General features: G+C 38.5%; 1 protein-coding gene across 4 annotated transcripts in view; it reads left to right on the top strand.

The window, feature by feature from the left end:
* Positions 1-2,745: 2,745 nt before the first annotated feature.
* ect2.S (epithelial cell transforming 2 S homeolog) overlaps positions 2,746-19,027 on the top strand; it is a 40,703-nt gene continuing 24,421 nt past the window's right edge. Inside the window, exons 1-12 of one of the 4 annotated variants that reach the window (XM_018264518.2) lie at positions 2,748-3,001; positions 7,420-7,563; positions 10,580-10,659; positions 10,740-10,832; positions 11,475-11,657; positions 12,855-12,944; positions 14,660-14,767; positions 16,521-16,594; positions 17,220-17,350; positions 18,164-18,279; positions 18,378-18,440; positions 18,516-18,738. In XM_018264518.2, the coding sequence (XP_018120007.1) occupies positions 7,434-7,563; positions 10,580-10,659; positions 10,740-10,832; positions 11,475-11,657; positions 12,855-12,944; positions 14,660-14,767; positions 16,521-16,594; positions 17,220-17,350; positions 18,164-18,279; positions 18,378-18,440; positions 18,516-18,738 (1,291 nt within the window). In that variant the 5' untranslated portion in view covers positions 2,748-3,001; positions 7,420-7,433. 4 annotated transcript variants of the gene reach the window in all.

Genomic DNA, 19,027 nt, shown 5'->3' with positions numbered 1-19,027 from the left:
AGATAGCTTCTTCTATCAACATTGTGAGACAACCTGTGAGCAGATATCTCAGGGGCAGGGCCGCATCAGGGGGGGACAGGGGGGAGCATTATCCCGGGCCCGGAGGATTTTAGTTATTAAGGGGGGTCCAGCTATGCTGTACTTCCTTAGCCGTGCCCCCTCTGCTGTCTGTGACCTGCCGAGTTCGGCAGAGAGAGCAAGCGCAAGAGTGCTGGCATCCTCTGTACAATACCAGCATTATTTTCCCTTATTTGTCACAGATGTTTAAGTCCCGGAAAAGCCACATGAGGATTGGATGAGCTGGAAGGGGAGGTTCAAACATTAGCTATCCAATCCCTGTGCAGCTTAACGGGACTTAGACTTATCTGACCAATAAGGGAGTAGAATGCTGCTAGACTGCGGCCACCTGTGCTCTCACTCTCCCTTCCGAACTCAGCAGGTCACAGACACCAGGGGCTAAAGAAGTAAGTGTAGCAAAGCCAATGCATCCTTAGTTGGCAATTGGGCACATAACCCTACTGAGAGTGTACACATAACAAATACGTTTGCAAACTCTTCATTGCTCATTTTTTTTTGTATATTCTTTATTTTTATGGAAGACAAATTGTCAGTTTGGCATTTAGGAAACAATACAATAAAAGGATGATAAAAGTCAGTAATATACAAATGATGATAAAAGTCAGTAATATACGAATGAGGTGATATGTCTTTGTATACGTTTTGTTATTAATTACATTTATGGAAATAATAATCACAGCCAAGCCTGTATGTCAGTATTATTTTGATCAGTCCAAAATGTACTCATATATATGTAATATCGGGTATTCCTGTCAGAAATGTGCTTCCTGACCCTTTTTGGTTCCTTTTTTTTTTTTTTTTTTTTTTTTATGGGCAAAGGACCCTGGCAACCGTTTGTTCTAACTTCTGGGGAGGGCCAGACCACAATTTTATATTTTACATGAACATTTGAGGGGGGCCTGGCCACCAATATATTTTTTTTATGGAGGCCCTTCCCGACAATATTACTTATAGGTGGGGCCCTGGCCACAAATGTTTTTTTCCTTATCATGTGAGGCCCTAACCACCATTTTTTATGGGGGGGCCCTGATCACAAATTTTTCTTTATTTGTGTAGTGTCCCACAGTGTCCATATATATATATACAGTGTCCCACTGGCCACCAATGGTTAAAGGAACAGTAACGTCAATTTTTTTTCGGAGTTTCGGTTAGTTATTTTTAAATAAAGACTTTTAAAGTTAGATATGGCTTGGTGTTTTTTTTTTGTTCTATACAAACAATTTTTTTTTTTAAAAAAATTGGCGTTACTGGTCCTTTAAGTTTTTAACAAATAATTTTTATTTTCTACATTAGAATGCAAATGCTAAAGCTATGTGCAATTTAGATTAGTGTAGGTACCTGCGTAAAGAGTTTACCTTGAAGTGCTGGTTAATAATCCTTTGGTCAAAACTATTTGCTTTTTTTGGGCTCATGTCTTTATTGCCTTTTTACTGTGGTGTGGATGTGTGGGTGGAGCTTGTAGGCAGTGGGCGGGACCCAGAAGTGTTTTCTGTACAGAGCCCTGTGATTTCTGATGGCAGCTCTGCTCAGGGGTATAGACAGAACTTCCTCTTAGTCTATCTGTGCTTACACTCAGTGACAGGTATGGTCTAAGCATACTGCCTAAAATATTGGACAGATCATGGGTGAGATTATGGAAGAATTGAGGAGTTGCAGGGGAATTCAGAAACATGACCGCAAAAGGCATTTTATTTGCAACTGGGGCCCTGGAGGGGAGGACCATGCCAACTAGTGAGTTTGGGGTCCCATGATTACTGATGTTGGCCCTGGAAATATCTCAGTTCCTTTACACTTTCCTGAAAGACAGGAAAGTTTTGTAAAATCCTAAACCATGCCAAACACTATGAAAACCTAATGGTTTTGTATTTTGGGTTTATCGGGCCATACACCATAAGATCCACTTGTTTGGTGAGGTTGCCAAATGAGCAGATCTCATCCCGTTCAACTAAAGTGGACGATATTTGTCTTTAATCCGATTGTTAATCCTAGGGTTAAACAATCTGATCACAAATAGGTTAAAGATTCTCAACAAAGTGGTTTTATTAGTGGCACCTCCTTTTATCGGATTACAACAGCAACGGGAAAAAAAACCCCCGCATAGTCGAACGAGGGCGGCATTAGGTAGCTCCTGTGATCCCTGATCCTACTGGAAAATCAAACCGCCTGACCAACATCTGGGTGATTTACAGGCCGGCTAGGGTTGCAGCCTTACCCCTTTAAAACCGAACACATATGATAATGGAGCCTGCATGGCTAGTTAGCAATTCATTTCGATGCATGGCTGCACATAAATCAGTTCAGTCTGCAGCATGCGTCTAAATTAACTAATATAAACATTTTTGTGAACTACAGGAAATCTTTCCACGTTCCCATTTAAATTATTGGTAAATCTGCCCAAATTCCCCCAGGAAACGGCTGGAAAGTAAAAAAAACACTACACAACAAATCATTCGGGTAAAAGCGAACACGTCAAACTTTCATGTTCCTTTGTTTTGGAATAACGTCACCAATATTACATTGCAGCGTGACATCAATACACTACACGCCTTTCTTCCGCTACTTATTAACCAATCGTTTAAATGTGTGGACCGCCAATGAGCATTTGCGGTGACGTTATACCTAGAGGCCAGGTGGGATCAAGTTAGCCAATCAAAAGACACCTGAGGCAAAGTCTGTTAGCGAAAGCGTCTCCGCCATCCAATAGGGGGGAGTTCTATCACATGTCCTTGTGTGCGCCCAATCAGAAGCGTCCTTGTGATTAGGTTCGAGATTTTGAATCTGGTCGATGGCTGCTTGCGCTGGAGGAGAATGAGTTCTATGCAGTGAGGCGGCTCTTGTCTTACGTGCCTCCATTTATACCTGCATTTTCTCCAGTGAGCTCGCTATTGCTGCTACCAGTCTTTCTTCAGTCCTGCGGACCGCGGTAATGTCATTTAGGCAGACTGTGTTAATAGCTTGGCTTTCACGTTGCGCCTATCTCCGGACTGATGTTAATCTGCAGATCTCAGGTTCCACCTGCTTCCGCTGTCAGGGGAGGCTGAGGTTCATAGTTCTACAACAACAGCAGAACTACTAACAAGCCGGCAACCTACGTCTGCTCCTAGGAGCATACGTAGGTTGCCGGCTTTTTTAGTAGTATCTGAGTTAGGGTTGCCACCTTTGCTGATGGCTAAAACCGAGCAAGGGGAGGCAGGACAGATAGGATTGGGGGTGGGGCAGTGATGTAGTAGGAACAGGCATGATGACATCAAAGGTGGGCACAATGATGTTGGTGGAGTTATGACATTAGAGCAAGGTTATTGCATCACTTAGATGCAACTGGCAGGATTTTTATCCAGTCTTCGCAATGGTTTAAAGTGTTGATGCCCGCTTCAAAACCACATGGGTGGCTACACTATCTCTAACTATATTCTGCTTGATGAGTAAACCCAATCCTTTCATTACAGGAATGAGCTCTATTATACAGAAATCGGTTTTCCAGAAAGCTCTGAAATACATTAATGCAATTTTTTTTTTAAAAAAATCATATTTTTCATTGATGTGCTTTTTTTTATTTATTTATTTTTTTGTATCTGTAACAATAAGAAATGAATTGCACTTGATACTAACTAAGCCATGTTGAGAGGAGTATCTTCGTATTTAAATGTTTTTCTTGTATTGGCCAGATTATTGTTCGGGTTTCATAAGGCTGAAAACAGAACATAAAGTTCAGACCCGAAGAGACCTTATAAAAACCGAACTGTTCAGGTCAAAACCGAACAGGTGGCAACCCTAATCTGAGTGCATGTTGGCCACAGCCGAGGGGAGGGGCTACTGGGGAAGTCTGGGGTGCCAGGCCCTAAGGGTTTAATTTCTCTGTTTATTCCTATGGTGCATGGCTGTGTGACTGGGTAATAGCTGTGTGAATGCTTGCATAGTTACCTGAATGTTGGCCTCTAAAGTCTATTACCCCCCAATAGTGTGGGTGGCTCTGGCAAATGCCAGAGGGGCTGCTATAAGGTGCCATATAAAGTCAGTATTTAGTGGGCTGGTGGGGGCTGTTTGGGCCTTTGAGTGGGCAGATTGGGCCTCTGTGTACCTGAAATGCCAGGGCCTATTTTAATTCTCAATCCGGACCTGCTCAGACCTACCTGCTGTTTTGACAGTTTCTTTCTGGGAGTTAAAGTCCAACAACCTCTGAGATCACAGGCTATTAAACTCGGGTTGTGGAATACACATGCCTAACTTTTCTTGAAACGTAAACCAGAATTTATATTGGTATAATATTTTGGTAACTATGTAATGAGAAACGGAGATGTATATGTTTCTGTATGTACGTATTTGTGTATATCAGAAAGACGTTAAACCCCTTTATTCTTGCATACGGCAATACCAGCAACGTTTCAGACATGCCAGGTCCTTTCTTAAGATTTGTCAGGTCAGAAACGTTGCTGGTATTGCCGTATGTAAGATTGAAGGCGGTTTTATGCAATGGGAGTGCTGCTACCTTTGTTCAGTTTGAATTGGAAGGTATGTAAAGGTGAACATATCTAATTGCGTGCCCCCCCGGATGAAAGTTGTGCAACGTGTGCTGGAATATTGCTTTATTGTGAAGAGGAAATCAACATAAGCAATGACTGTACCTTAGATATTCGGACCGATTTGATTTTTATGGATTACATTGGAGAGAACAATGCCCCTGCGCACTTTGTCAATTAAAATATTTTAGTGTTTGTGAATTTGAACATGCAGTAGATTGTAGAACAGCCGCCCGCATTATATTGCCTCTCCTATTAGTGCTTCTGAATATTGTCACTGTGTAGTGTCATCGTTTTAACTTTATGAACAGCCAAGGAATTTGTCAGAAAGGCAGGAAAGAATGTATGAAACACCTGCTGAAAACAAGTTTTGTGAATTGTAACAGGTTGTTGTTATAATGGTCTCTTTCATGTAAAACCAGTTCATTTTTAAAGCATCTCTGTCTGCAGCAGTAACTCCCCCACCCCCCCAACCATGTCTTTATTTGCTGGCACAAAATATTGGTTTTTTTTCTTTTGGGAGGAGGCTAATGTCTGCTGATAATTCTAGAAGTCACAATATTAATTGCTGAGGGATTGCAAGTCATCCCTATTATGCGTAGGGTTCAGAATACAAACCTAAAAATAATTTCAAGCTCCAATATAGTATTAAATTAAAAATATCTTTATTATGACAGTATACAATATACAAACCTATGTCATAAACCAGATTTTACAGCATTTGAATGTCAATTAGAATGCGTTTTTTTTTTTAATTGATGTGGATGGTTTTCTTGAAAATATCTGTTGTACATAGTGATCAGACAATCCCCTGAAATCCTAAAATAACTGGTGCACGTACTGCTAATAGGAGTGGAGGGGCACAGCAAGTGACAGTGCTTCTAGTAGCAATGCTTGGTTGGGCATCTTTCAGCAAGGACAAAATATGTTGTAAAATGGCGTATTATTTTGCAAAATTGTTTGCTCTCCTATGTTGGCTTATTCATTGTATTCCTGATCTATCTGTGAACAGTTTTAGCTTTGTGTGGACCTTGCTCCTAAGACTATAGAGATGTTTCCATCTGACACGACTGATGCAGCATGCTGATAAAATCTTATTGTGTCCGACAGACATTTTTTCTTTTTCCAATAAATTTATTGACTTCCGGACGTAGCTGCATGAACAAACCATCCAACTTATTCAACATACATTCTAAAGCTCCCCATAGACGCGACGATTCTTCTTGCCGAACGACCGATTTTAGGGAAGCCCGACCGATCCTTCGAAATTATCATGCTGTTAGTGGGATTTGAACGATCATACATCTTACGATTTTTCGCCGACGTCTGTCAGGAAATTGATCGGCCAGGTCAAAAAATCTTTGTCGGTCCCAGTGCAATCTACCTATGTTTGCAGGGCTAAGCAGGCAGCTCCCCTTTGTTTTCCTGGCAAATTGGTCTTTTTAGTTGATGGTAAATTCGTACGATCGTTCTGAGAAGATCGTGGTCTCACGATCAGGATCTGATCTTTTAAAAATCTCAACATCTATGGCCAGCTTTACTCTAGGTCAGTGGTCTCCAACCAGTAGCTCGTGAGCAACATGTTGCTCACCAACCCTTTGGATGTTGCTCCCAGTGGCCTCAAAGCAGGTGCTTATTTTTGAATTCCAAGCTCGGAGGCAAGTTTTGGTTGTTTAAAAACCAGGTCCACTGCCAAACAGAGTCTCAATGTAGGTTGACAATCCACATAGGGGCTACCAAATGGCCAATCACAGCAATTATTTGGCACCCCAAGAACATTTTTCATGTTTGTGTTGCTCCCCAACTCTTTTTACTTCTGAATGTTGCTCACGGGTTCAAAAGGTTGGGGATCTCTGCTCTAGGTGGATGCATAGCAAGATCTGATGACATCTCACCAACAAAATCTGATCAGAATCTCATGTTGAGTTTAGCCCTTAATGTAATTTGTGCCTTAAATATAGTTTGTGGTATTAATGACCTCCTTTTTTTTAAAAAAATGGCCTGCACTGATTTATATATTTTTTCTGGACAGGCTATTGTAAAACTACTAGTGTTACATTTATTGTGCTGTTTTGCTTGCTATACACCTAAAGGTGGCCATAGATGCAAAGATCCGCTCGTTTGGCGATGTTGCCAAACGAGCGGATCTTTCCCCGATATGCCATTAACAGGCATGGCTATATCGGGTGTAATCTGATTGTTCGGCCGTATGGCCGAACGATCAGATTACGATGTGCCATGAGCTCCGGCGGGATCGGTCGGGTCAAAATCAAACCTGACCGATCGGCCAAACGACCGATCTCCGCCGGGCGAAAGATGTCGGCGCACGCCACACACGATCCGAAAATCGTACGAATCCTCGATTCGTACGATCCGATCTGTGTGTCTATGGCCACCTTAACATGTCAGTTAAAATGACAAATTATGGCTGCTTAGAAATATCTAAAACTACCTGCAAGCTGCTCCAGTAAGTAAAGCATTCATAACTTGAAGACATATAAAGCAACAGGCAACTATGTACACATTCAACTCATTTGTGTTTCTAATGGAATACTCCATAGGATAAAAATAAGTTATAGTCTTCAGATTGTTTTCCAGTTGATTGCAGCAGACATTTCAAAGTTACAGTACCTTCATGGGTGTTAGTAGCTCACTGCAGGAATTGGATCCAAAAACAATTCCTAAAATGATTGCTTGAAGCTTGGCAACACTTCAGCACATTGTGTTCTTTTTTGTTTTCTTACATTTCTGATCTATGGGGCATTGTGGTGACTTGGACTGTAAAGCTTTAATGTGTTTTTTTTTTCTTCTGCTTTGCACACAGAGTATTAAAACAACATGATGGGTGACAACAGCATGCTGGCACAGACTGCAGGAAAGAGTCTCCTAGCTGACTCCTCCGTGTTTGACTCTAAAATTACAGAGACCTCCAAAGATAACCTGTTTGCTGGCTCTGCAGATCTTGATGGTAAAGAGCATTTTCTTCTGCTTTTGCAACAATGGTCTGACACTGCTTTTAAGAATATTGAGCCAGTTGAAGATCTCAACAGTAGATTATAACTTAACTGTGCAGAATTCACCTTGCATTTTACTGTGTAAATTTAGCAAACAATATTGCGGTTTTCACTTATGCAGATCTGCAGAGGAGTGTGTGAATATAATAACTGTAAAGCTCGCAGTATATGCCAAAATCTGATCAGGTACATTTTAGGTATACTATCCGACTATTCAGGCAAATATGTCCGCTTGTGGGCCTGTTGGATACCAAATCTTTCCAACCTCTAGAGGACACATTTAAATACACAAGTGCAGTGAATATCATTTAATATAAAGCACAATCGCTATTGCAGTGGCACAGTTGCACTTGCGCTTCATTGCAAATCAGTCACCGTTGTTCCAAATGTCTGCCATCTTTTACACGGTTTGGTGTGAACTTCATGTGAGTACCTTAATCTTTAGTAGGAAGCTCTAAGATTTCTTATGCCTAACTACCATGGTATGTGCACTTGATGGAAGTGATGCTGTAGCTCCACTTTACTTTCTGCAGTTCCGGTTGTTTGAATTAACTGCCTAGTTAATAGAATATGACCATCCTCATGTATAGTCAGTTTGTGCTAGCAAATACCGTAGGCCACCTTAAAAAAACAGTAACACCAATAAAAAAAGTTTTTTTAAAGCAATTAAAATATAATGTACTGTTGCCCTGCATTGGTAAAAGTTATTTGTTTGCTTTAGAAAGTGTACTACAGTTTATGAATAGGCTGCTTTGTAGCCACGGGAGGAGAAAAGGCACTTGTTACTTAGCAGATAACAGATAAACTCTATAAAGTAATACAATTGTATACTGCAGAGTGCATTTGTTATCTGCTATGTAACTTAAGTCTTGCATGGCTGCCCCCATGGCTACACAGCAGCTTGATATAAAAACTAGTTGTTTCTGAAGCAAAAACACCAGTTTCAAAAGTGCAGGCAAATGGTACTTATATTATATTTTAATTACTTGAATACACTTACATTTTTTGGTGTTACTGTTCCTTTTGTAGGAACTGTTCAGTGTAAAAATGAAACTGGCTAAATAAGCTGTGAAAATACATGCAGTTCAGAATACTACTACTAATAATAATATCTAATATAGTTAACTAAAATTGTAATTCATAAATGCTATATGTCTTTAACATTAATATCCAGACCGCATCTTTCTCCTTTTAATACTGACTGGTAACAGGTTAGAGAGCTGCAGAGGAGGAAGTTGTGGTCTGGCTATTATATTATGTTATACCAGGTGCTTATTTTGAATTCCTGACTTAAAGGATAGTTTGGTTGCATAAAAATCAGGTGTGCTGCCAAACAGAACCTCCTGTAGGTTGCCAGTCAACACAGGGCTGCCAATCACAGCCCTTAGGTGGCACCCCCTGGGACTTTTTCATGCTAGTGTTGCTCCTCAACTCTCTATATTTGAATGTGGCTCATGAGTAGAAAAAAAAGTTGGGGACTCCCTGCTTTAAGGTGGTTTGAAGGGGTGCCACACATGCGCAAGGATCTCCAGCAAAGTAACTGAAAAATGTTGTTGTGTGGCCCCCTTTCAAGTCGCTGACTAACTATAATTATATTTAATTTTGAAATCTGACATGGGGCTAGACATGTCAGTTTCCCAGCTGCCCCCAATCATGTGACTTGTGCTCTGATAAACTTCAGTCACTATTTACTTCTGCACTGCAAGTTGGAGTGATATCAACCCCTCCTCCCTTTCCTCCACAGCAGCCTAACAACGTGAAGATATCCAGGTAGCCGCTCCCTAACACAAGATAACAGATGCCTGGTAGATCTAAGAACAGCACTCAATAGTAAAATCCAGGTCCCACTGCTACACATTGTTACATTGTGTAGGAGAAACAACAGCCTGCCAGAAAGCAGTTCCATCCTAAAGTGCTGGCTTTTTCTGAAAGCACATGACCAGGCAAAATGACCTGTGATGGCTGCCTACACACCAATATTACGACTAAAAAAAAATACACTTGCTGGTTCAGGAATGAAATTTTATATGTTAGAGTGAATTATTTGCAGTGTAAACAGTGTAATTTAGAAATAAAAACATCATAAAAATTATGACAGAATCCCTTCAAGAGCAACATATTCTGCCTTTGCTAGAAAAAAAAGTGGAACCCATAAGTGGTGTATATTACCAATATATTGCTTCTATTCTTTGTCACCTGGTAAAATTATTCCAAATCATAGTTTACCACGTTTGTCAAGCAAAATAAACTTTAATTACACTATATAAATTATTTGAATCTTGTTTCCTTTGTTCTGGGAATTCATAATTATAACACGCAGGTAGGAGCCATTTTAGGGACACTGTTATTAGGGCAAGCCTTGCATCATCTCAAAATCTTGTTTGTGCACCAGAATGGGGGACCTGATGTTCATCCCTATGCACTGGTTACATAATTAAATTGTAAAGAGAGTGGGGGAATGTGAGGAGAGCAGTGACATGTAGTAAGTGCTGAATGGAAAGTGAAAGTAATGCCTGCCCCGCCTCTATGCCTAAGGCATAGAGGAGGGACAGGCAATATTTAATTGACAGCTGAAATTTTTAATTGAGTTTACAACCGCTATAAATGCTTTAGTAAAAAAAATAATTTGGATTTCATGTTTAATTTGTAAAGGACTATTATTATACAGCTTTTTATGTCTGGGTGACCGGTCCCCTTTAAAGTAGTGAAAATAAATAAATTCTTTGTTTTGTGCATGGATAAAATAATGGAGTATTTTATCATTTGTCTGCGCAGTTATTATATAAGTCGCACATGCTTGCAAACTCACACAACTTAGATGGAGGTTTCATTAAATATCACAGTTGCTACATTTATCTTCTCTTGTGGTTTTCCTCAAGAATATGTTGCAAGCCTTGACCAGGTCTATATCAACAAGTACCAGACTTGGCTTTGTGATTATTATTTATGTTCTCCCATATTTTAAAACAGAAGAAATGCCACAGATTGAAACTAGAGTGGTTTTAGTTGAAGACGCTGGAAGAAATGAAGAGTTGATAAAGGCCCTTGAGGTACAATATATAGTGAATCATGTTTGCTTTTGTATTTTTCTCCCCCCTACATTATTGTAACTAAATATTCCTTTTCACAGACAGTAAAAGTAATGGAAGTTCCAGTTATAAAGATAAAGGAAAACTGTCCTGAAAAATCCAGGGAATCATTTATAAAAAGTATTGTTAATATGGTATGGTCATTTATTCATACCATTGTCTTGCATGCAGCACTTCATGAATTACTTTATTTGCACAACTAACATTGTCTAAATTTGAAGCACTGGTGTTGCTACATGTTGGCTGAAAACCAGCAAAGCTCAAACCCAGTCTGAGCTTTGGATGAAGGCACTAACTTTTTTGAGATATGCTTTCTTTCTTGAGCTATAGCCACAACTCTAACAAGTAAATATTCACGTTTTTACCAAGGCGAAGGATTCTCTGGCTGTATGTCTCTTTAAATCTTCAAAATTTGCAACCTTACCAACTTATCTTGGGCTTTTTCTTTACTAATTAGCCTCTATGAATATCTATTAAAACTTTGTTCACACTTAAGTGCTGTGGTGCTTAGGGGTCACTTTTTTTAAGAAGCTTCTTAAATGTTATAATTTGGAAATGTTATAAATGTGTATACCAGTGCTGTCCAACTTTTCCATGCAGTGGGCTAATTATTCAATATACTTTGTTTGTGTAAAGAGCTGATGAGTAGGCTTGAAGCCATAAAAAGCTTTGGAGGGCAATGTTTGACCTTCAAACCTCTAGCTGGACAGCCCTGGTTTAGACTTTTAAAAAGTTCAGTTACTCAAATAACCATTCTCTTTGTAATGGGGAAATAGGAAATCAAGGTACCCTGCATCAAAACAGATTCCGTTGAAGAATTTGTAGAAGCTGACACCCCAGAGTTCGAGTCAGTGTTTGTCATATCAGACTTTCAGAAACCTGCGTATCGATTCCTTTACAAAGCTGACTGCAGAGTGCTTGGCCCCCCTATCATATTATATTGTGCGCAGAAAGGAGAGGTATGTCGATTTACAGAATGATGAAGAAAGTATATTCCTTTTGAACTTGGGTTATGCTTCATGAGAGCCAAATTTTAAAGTGCAGTTGCCAACAGCAGCCAATTATCAATTCCTTTTTACGCAGTCTACTACAAGTTTATAAATTGCAAACAAAGGCCTGAATGATTGCCTCTTTGCTATTGGCAGTTGCGCCTGTCATCTATGGAACCCATGTTCATAAATTTCCCGTCCCAGCATACATGGCCTTTCAAAATATGTTAATAACTTGGCTCTCTTTTAGATCTATGGCACAACAGGTGTCTTGTTGCCTACATGAAACTGCCTACTGTGCAGGCAAGAAAATGCCTAAAAATACCTTGGCATTACAGACAGCTTGAGTTGCAGAATACATGTCAGTACAGTCGCATAATCAAATAAAAGGCTGAAGGGAGCATTTTTATGCAGCTGTTTGCTTTCACTGGCTTGCAAGTCAAATTGTCTGCAATTCTAAGGTATTTTCAGGCATTTCCCTTCTGTGTGGGAAGCTATTTTGAATGGCCAACAAAACATCCAGTATGCTATTGCCCCAAACAGACATTGTAATTATCTGCCAAGCTCTTGTTCCAGCACTTCTCAGATGATAGTTGCCCCAAAAAACATCTTTTCTTTTTCAGGCAACTATTGCCTGTCAAGCACTGGTCCAAGTGCTTTTTAAGTGACTTTCATGTTTACTTTATAAGGGACTTTTACAGGCACTTTAACACCTAAGATCGGAACTACTTAAAAATGCAGTGATTTAAAGGACAAGGAAACCCCCTAATTTTACCATTCAGTTGTCCCCCCTTGACAATCCACAACTGCTAAGTTTGTATTGCCGTATAAATTTTACTTTATTTATTTAAAATTTGCTGAGTAAAACTTCTTGCTTTATTTATCTCAGCTGGCATATTCCCTCCACATAGTGTCACAAAAATGGTCGCCAAATACAGCACATACAAAAAATTTCTTGGCTATTAAAGCCTTACAAAATCTGTTTTCTAAAACTCCTCTCAACAATACCCTAAAAGGCTAGTAACACATAAAATTGGAGTTTACACATAATTCTTACTTAGCCTGAGCTTTAAAATTATGGTTTCTACTATTTCTGTGAATCCTCTACAAAATGTAATCTATATTTTTGGATCCTGTAATTAACTGTTCATTTTGGGTTTTCTTCAGCCTTTGCCTTTTACATCCCGACCCCTCTACTGTGCAAATATGCTAAATCTAGTATTGTGCTTCACTGGTTTTAGAAAGAAAGAAGAATTGGTAAGTATTCTTTATTGTACCGTAATCTCTGTACAGAACTGTACACAGTGGGTTTTTAGGCATATTGGTTTTTAAGTTCAACTTGTGTTAACCTGTTGTATTTTAATGCAGAACACGTTGAAAAGTGTAACAATTTTCTCTTGTATTTAGCTTAAGCTATGGAACTATAGGAGTGTATCTTTCATCTTCAGGAAGTAGGACACCAGTTAAGTCCTCCACACAGTATTCTTGAGTGCTGTATTCTGTTGTAGCTATACCTCCCTCTGATCAAATTGTCACCTTCTCTCATTTCAACTTCCTTGTCATTGTATAGCTGCTGCTGAATTGTTAATAATGTGTATTGAAAGATTCATAGTTTACTACCCTTTTTATAGTGAACCCTTCTGCCTCATGCCTGCTTGAACATATGACTCTTCCTGGGTGTCTGTACCTTAAAGGACCCATTGGACAGGAAGCCACTTTTTCAATGATTATCTTATCTCTCTGCCCAGTCCTAGCTATTAGCTGGACCAGCACTGCAATGGAAACCTGGTGTAATAGTTTTCCAGGGTGCCTCTATTATTTTCTGATGTGCAAGTTGTATAAACTGCTAATGGCAGGGTACATGGAACATTGGCTCTGCTGCTCTGAACTACCCCCCCCCCCCCCCCCACAGACTAAGAGAAGTGGATCCACTCTTCTCAAGCTCAACTTCTGCTTGCAAGCAGGCGCACAGAGGTCAGCCCAAATATGCCTGCTTGCATGTTTTTGGCCCAACTTCTGCTCTGTGTGCCTCCACGCAACTGGAAGCTGCAGTTTTCGGTGCACTCAACGGTGCTGAGGAAGGGAGTGGATCCACTTCTGTCAGCCTGCAGTGAAGCAAACCCTCCATGTGCTCTCAGTCCTAGACATTGGATGTGGCAACTATGACTTAGCATAGCATTTGACATAGGATTGTGGTATCACAATCTTGCATACTAACCTTTATAGCTTGCAGAACAATTGGCTTTCCTCCCTGGTATCCTACTGCCTATTTCTTACTTTCACAACCTTATTTGTGGATTTTGCAATTAACTATTATTGAACAATTTCCCTAGCCATTACTATTTCACAATTTCATATGATGCAAAGGCAACTACTTTTATCTAAAAAAAAAAAAACAAGTTACACATATTCATAAATACAGGTAAAACCTTGTGTATTTCGAAAGTCATGTAATACTAGAATAACTAGGTACACAACTTGTATCAGATTTCACCCCCCCTGCTATCTATTTGTTAATTAAACAAAATAGTTAAACTTGAGTATTCCTAATATAAATATGAACATTTTCCTTTAAGGTAAATAATATGTAATGTAGTACGCATATGTAAGTATGTAAACTTAGTATATATTTATACTTCATAAGGAATCTGGCTCTTATGAGAAATAAGACTTTGCGAAATAAGACTGTGACTGGCAGATTGCTACAAACATAGAATAATTGCCATCAATAATTAGTATAAGAGATCCCAAATGTTAAAGCCCTGTTATTCGCTAGCTACAGCTGCCTGTTCTATGATCCGTCAAATGCAATTTTACTTTTCTGTAACCTGCGTCCTTTATTTCAACCATTCTCAGAAGACCTTGTTGTACACCTTTGTTTAAATGATGTATCCCTGATCATTGTCATCTCTTTAACACAAACTGATTCAGCTAGTCATTTTGACATCTTCTTTTATTTTCTTTATTTTAAGGTAAAACTAGTAAACTTGGTTCACCACATGGGAGGTACGATAAGGAAAGACTTCAGCTCAAAGGTTACCCATCTTATAGCCAATTCAACTCATGGAGATAAATTTAGGGTTTGTATTGCACTTTTATGTTTCAGTAAGTTTTTTTTATTTTTTTATATTTATTTATTTATTTTTTTCAAATTCCTTCCTTCTGTAAATGGAGTTACAAAATTGAACAGTAACACCAAAAACAAAATGTTTTATATTCATCTAACTATAATGTAGTTACCCTGTACTGGCAAATTCTTGTTTGCTTTAAAAACACCATAAATACATTTAATAATATAAATAATACAATTATTATAAAGTTGCAGTGTTGGCATGGGGGCAGCCATTTCAGTTGAATGTCAAAAAGACTACTTAAAATAATTTAATAATTAAATAATCTGCAACCAAAAAGGGGGAATTCTATTGTTTTTAAAAAGGATTTCCCTTTTTTCTGCAATGAGTTATTTAACCATTTAAGCAGGAGAAAAGGCATATGTTACATAGCAGATAACAGATACACTATGTATAAGACAATTGTATTCTATAGAATTTATCTGTCATCTTCTATGTAACCTGTACCATTTAGCCCTGTTTGCCCCCATGGCTAAACAGCAGCTTTATTTATATAAACTAGTTTCTGAAACGTGTCTTATTTTACCAGTGCAGGGCAACTGTACGTTGTATTCTAATTACTTTGATATATTTTTCATTTTTTGGTTTACTGTTCTTTTAAGTGTCAGAATCGGGGGAACAGAAAGCAGACAATACTGCTTTCAACTGAGTTTACCAAATGCAAAAAAGCATTGCCATTTTTTCATGTTTCTTGGCAAGTTGCTCAAAATTACATACAGTAATTCTCATGGAGAAAAACAGTGTAGGGTAGGAGTGGGGTGGAGAGTAGTTCTAAATTGGACATAGCCATCCTTAAAACAAATACTGTATATGTAAAATTCACTTTGATTAAAGCAAGCTTCTGACTATTTCTAATGTTTTGGCATCATTTTCCAAGTTTAAATATAGCTATTTTTAAACCGAAGTTAAATGCAGGCAGCTTTTCCAATGAGAACCCCTGCCATCAGTGCATTATGCACAAAATACACTCACTTGCGTGCAACAGATAAAGTACAGTTTCCCTATGAGTAACTCATCTGCATATTCATTTAAACCATTTGGTGCTTTTACATCAACTCTCAAGTACAGCTGTTGTGCCTAACCCTAGAAATTGCTTCTAAAGATGTTTAAATGTCTCAAACTTGAAATTCTCAGAAGTAGCTTAACAGATGGTTTAGATGGCCTTTGAGTCTGCATCTTTGTTTTTGTTAAAACATCTCAAAAATGTATAATAAAAAAAAATGTAAACTATTCTTCCCTATATAAATGGATTAAAAACATCTTTATCTGCAGGTTTTCAATGAAATGAAATAATGAGTGAAAATATAATCCTAAGCAACAGTCCAATCCGCAATCATTACAAAATTTCTATGAATTTAAATTTGTACATGTAACTGCCACTAAAAGCAAAGCAACCATTGCTGGTTCTGCCTTTGAACTAATGTAGCAGAAACCAGCTGAATGTCCTATGAAGACATTGTGAGTCTGGCTGAAGGTGGGCTGACAGGCTTGTTGTTCAAGAGAAAGGGACACCTACTGCTTTCTGTTGCAACTATATTTACAAATAACTTTTAAAAACAGAAATCATATACAAAATCATAGCTTTTTTTGGATCATGCAATTTTGAGGGTTTTGGTTCAAATATAAATATTTAAAATATATTTAGTGTAAATACTTAATCTTAGGTTAATGATACAGACTTGCTGTGTTTTTTCCCGGGTAGGTTGCAGTTAGTCTTGGAACTCCTATAATGAGGGCTGACTGGATTATCCAAGCTTGGGAGAAAAGGAATGAACTGTAAGTTTTTTTCCTTTATTTGTATTTCAGGATAATTATATCTTGAATTCTGTTCTAAGTTTTAAATCTTACGGGGTTTGGAAAAAAGTTCTGTCCTCTGTTGTTTGGAATTTTCCATAACCTTTCTCCCATAACCTTTCTTCTAGAATCCACCATCTTCAATTTTCGGTTAAGAGACTAGACATTATTTTATTCTTTATTATATCCCTTTGTTGTCCATTTACTTTTTGTTGAATTCTATAGCAAAAGATCAAGTGCAAAGTTTTTATCTTGTCCTTTATCCTGATAATATTTTTTGTTTGTTCTAATTGACCGATTAATATTAGAATGAATTATGCATGGCTCTTACTTAGAAATAAAATACCCTGTTGCATATGTATAACTACATTTTGTGTCACTGATCTTGTGACCCATTTTCTCCTGTGCATAAATTGATTAAAGAAACCTGTATTTATCCACAGGGATAAATCCCATGTTTATTCCTGTTGCTGAAATTACCTTGCTCATTCACTTGTTACTGAGAAGAATTCTCTCTTGTATTTATGTTGAACAGATCAGCAAAGTGTTAATGCATTTTTATATTCAGGTTTCTAAAAATGACTTCTTTTGTGGGTTGACTTGTCAGTGATTTCAGTGCAACAAATGAAGAGTTCAAAAATCAGTTTAAGGTTTCTCCATTCCAAGACTGCATATTAAGTTTTCTGGGGTTTTCCGATGAAGACCGAGTCGGCATGGAAGAAATGACTGAAATGCAAGGTAAAACTGCTTTATATTGATTATCTTTTAAAAGTCCTATATTTCCATGGCATTTGCCCAGTCAGCACTCTCTTGCTGGCGTTTGAGATTGCATGTCCTGTTACAATGCCATCTCCCACCCTACTTGCTCCCCTCTGTTTGGTTGATTGTTTAATTGGTTGTCAGTGCAGTGCAGTAACCCGCAGGGCACCTCTTGATACCTCCTTGTTTATACCTGTCTCACTCTTCCACTGCTCCTCCACATTGTGGCACAATATGGATACAGACCCCACCATATAAATTCCACTTACAGGGTTCCATAGATCTCACCTCAGTCCTTTTTAGTGACAGTAGCGTTCCGTTACTATCTGTTCCCTCCCTCTAGCTTTGCTTCAGATCATCTGCCTCATACTTCCTGACCTTGGACTTGGATTCAGATCACATTTCCTTCAGTGCTATCCAGATAAAAACTATTCAGGCAACAAAATAGAGATTCCTTAGTTCAAGTTCAAGCCTGATATGTTTTATGAGTCCAGTCTCGCTTCATCAGCGGCATATCACTCCCACCTAAATTTGATTCCCCTGCCTTAGTCAGGCAGCATGATGGGGCCTACCGAGTTTTCTTCTGGTGCCCCGCTGGCCCAGTCTGAAGCTGTTAGTCCCCAAATTGTAGTCTTCCACTGATGCTGAAGCTGTGGTATTGTACTTTGTGTCAGTGTTGCTTACATATAATATAATATATCATGATATATCATATATTTGTGACTTTTTAAGGCTCTTGCATATTTAAGAATGAACACCAAAGCTAATCATCTCATTTTCTAAATGTATTAGGGGGGACATTTTTGCCTGTTGGAGATGAAAAATGCACTCATCTTGTGGTTGAGGAAAATTCTGTAAAAGAGTTGCCATTTGAACCTCCTAAGAAGCTGTATGTGGTGAAGCAAGAGGTATGCATCAGCCTCTTCCAGTGTAATGTACTCCGTAAAATGCCCTTTCTCTGTTTAGCAAGTAATAATTTTTATGATTTTTTTTTTCTTCACAACAGTGGTTTTGGGGAAGTATCCAAATGGATGCCAGAGCAGGAGAAACGATGTATCTGTTTGAAAAGGTATTTTTCTTTTCAATGTTCTGATGCTGTATGCTGTTGAACAAAACAGACTTAAAATGTTTTGTCTTTTTGCAGAATGATAGTCCAGCTCTCAAAAAATCTGTCTCTCTGCTCTCCTTGAACACACCAAGCAGCAATCGTAAGAAACGTCGCTTAAAAGATACTCTTGCTCAGTTAACCAGGGAGACGGACCTCACTCCTTTTCCTCCTCGAAAACGTCCATCAGCCGAACATTCCCTTTCTATTGGATCTCTGCTAGATATTTCAAACACACCCGAGTCAGGGAAATCTTTTTCAGGTACTAATATGCTTTTTAAGTGAATTAATACCCGTCATGCTGTGTCATCTATGGTCTGTCTAGATGATTTACATGGTTTCTATAATCACAGAAAACTTGCAGCAATATACAATGTTCTGGAATTCAGTTCAGCAATAACATTTACAAATGTATTCCTTTTAATGAAGTATTACATGTAAACATTCTGAAAGCTTTCCTTTAATTTGTGCAGGGAGCCGAATAGCAGATGTGAGGTGTAAAATGAATCATAGTAATGTAGAAAGTCCATGAAATGCAATTGAAAGTTATA

This window comes from Xenopus laevis, chromosome 5S, assembly GCF_017654675.1.
Source record: "Xenopus laevis strain J_2021 chromosome 5S, Xenopus_laevis_v10.1, whole genome shotgun sequence".
Lineage (NCBI taxonomy): Eukaryota > Metazoa > Chordata > Amphibia > Anura > Pipidae > Xenopus > Xenopus laevis.
This window is presented reverse-complemented; position numbering and strand designations above follow the sequence as displayed.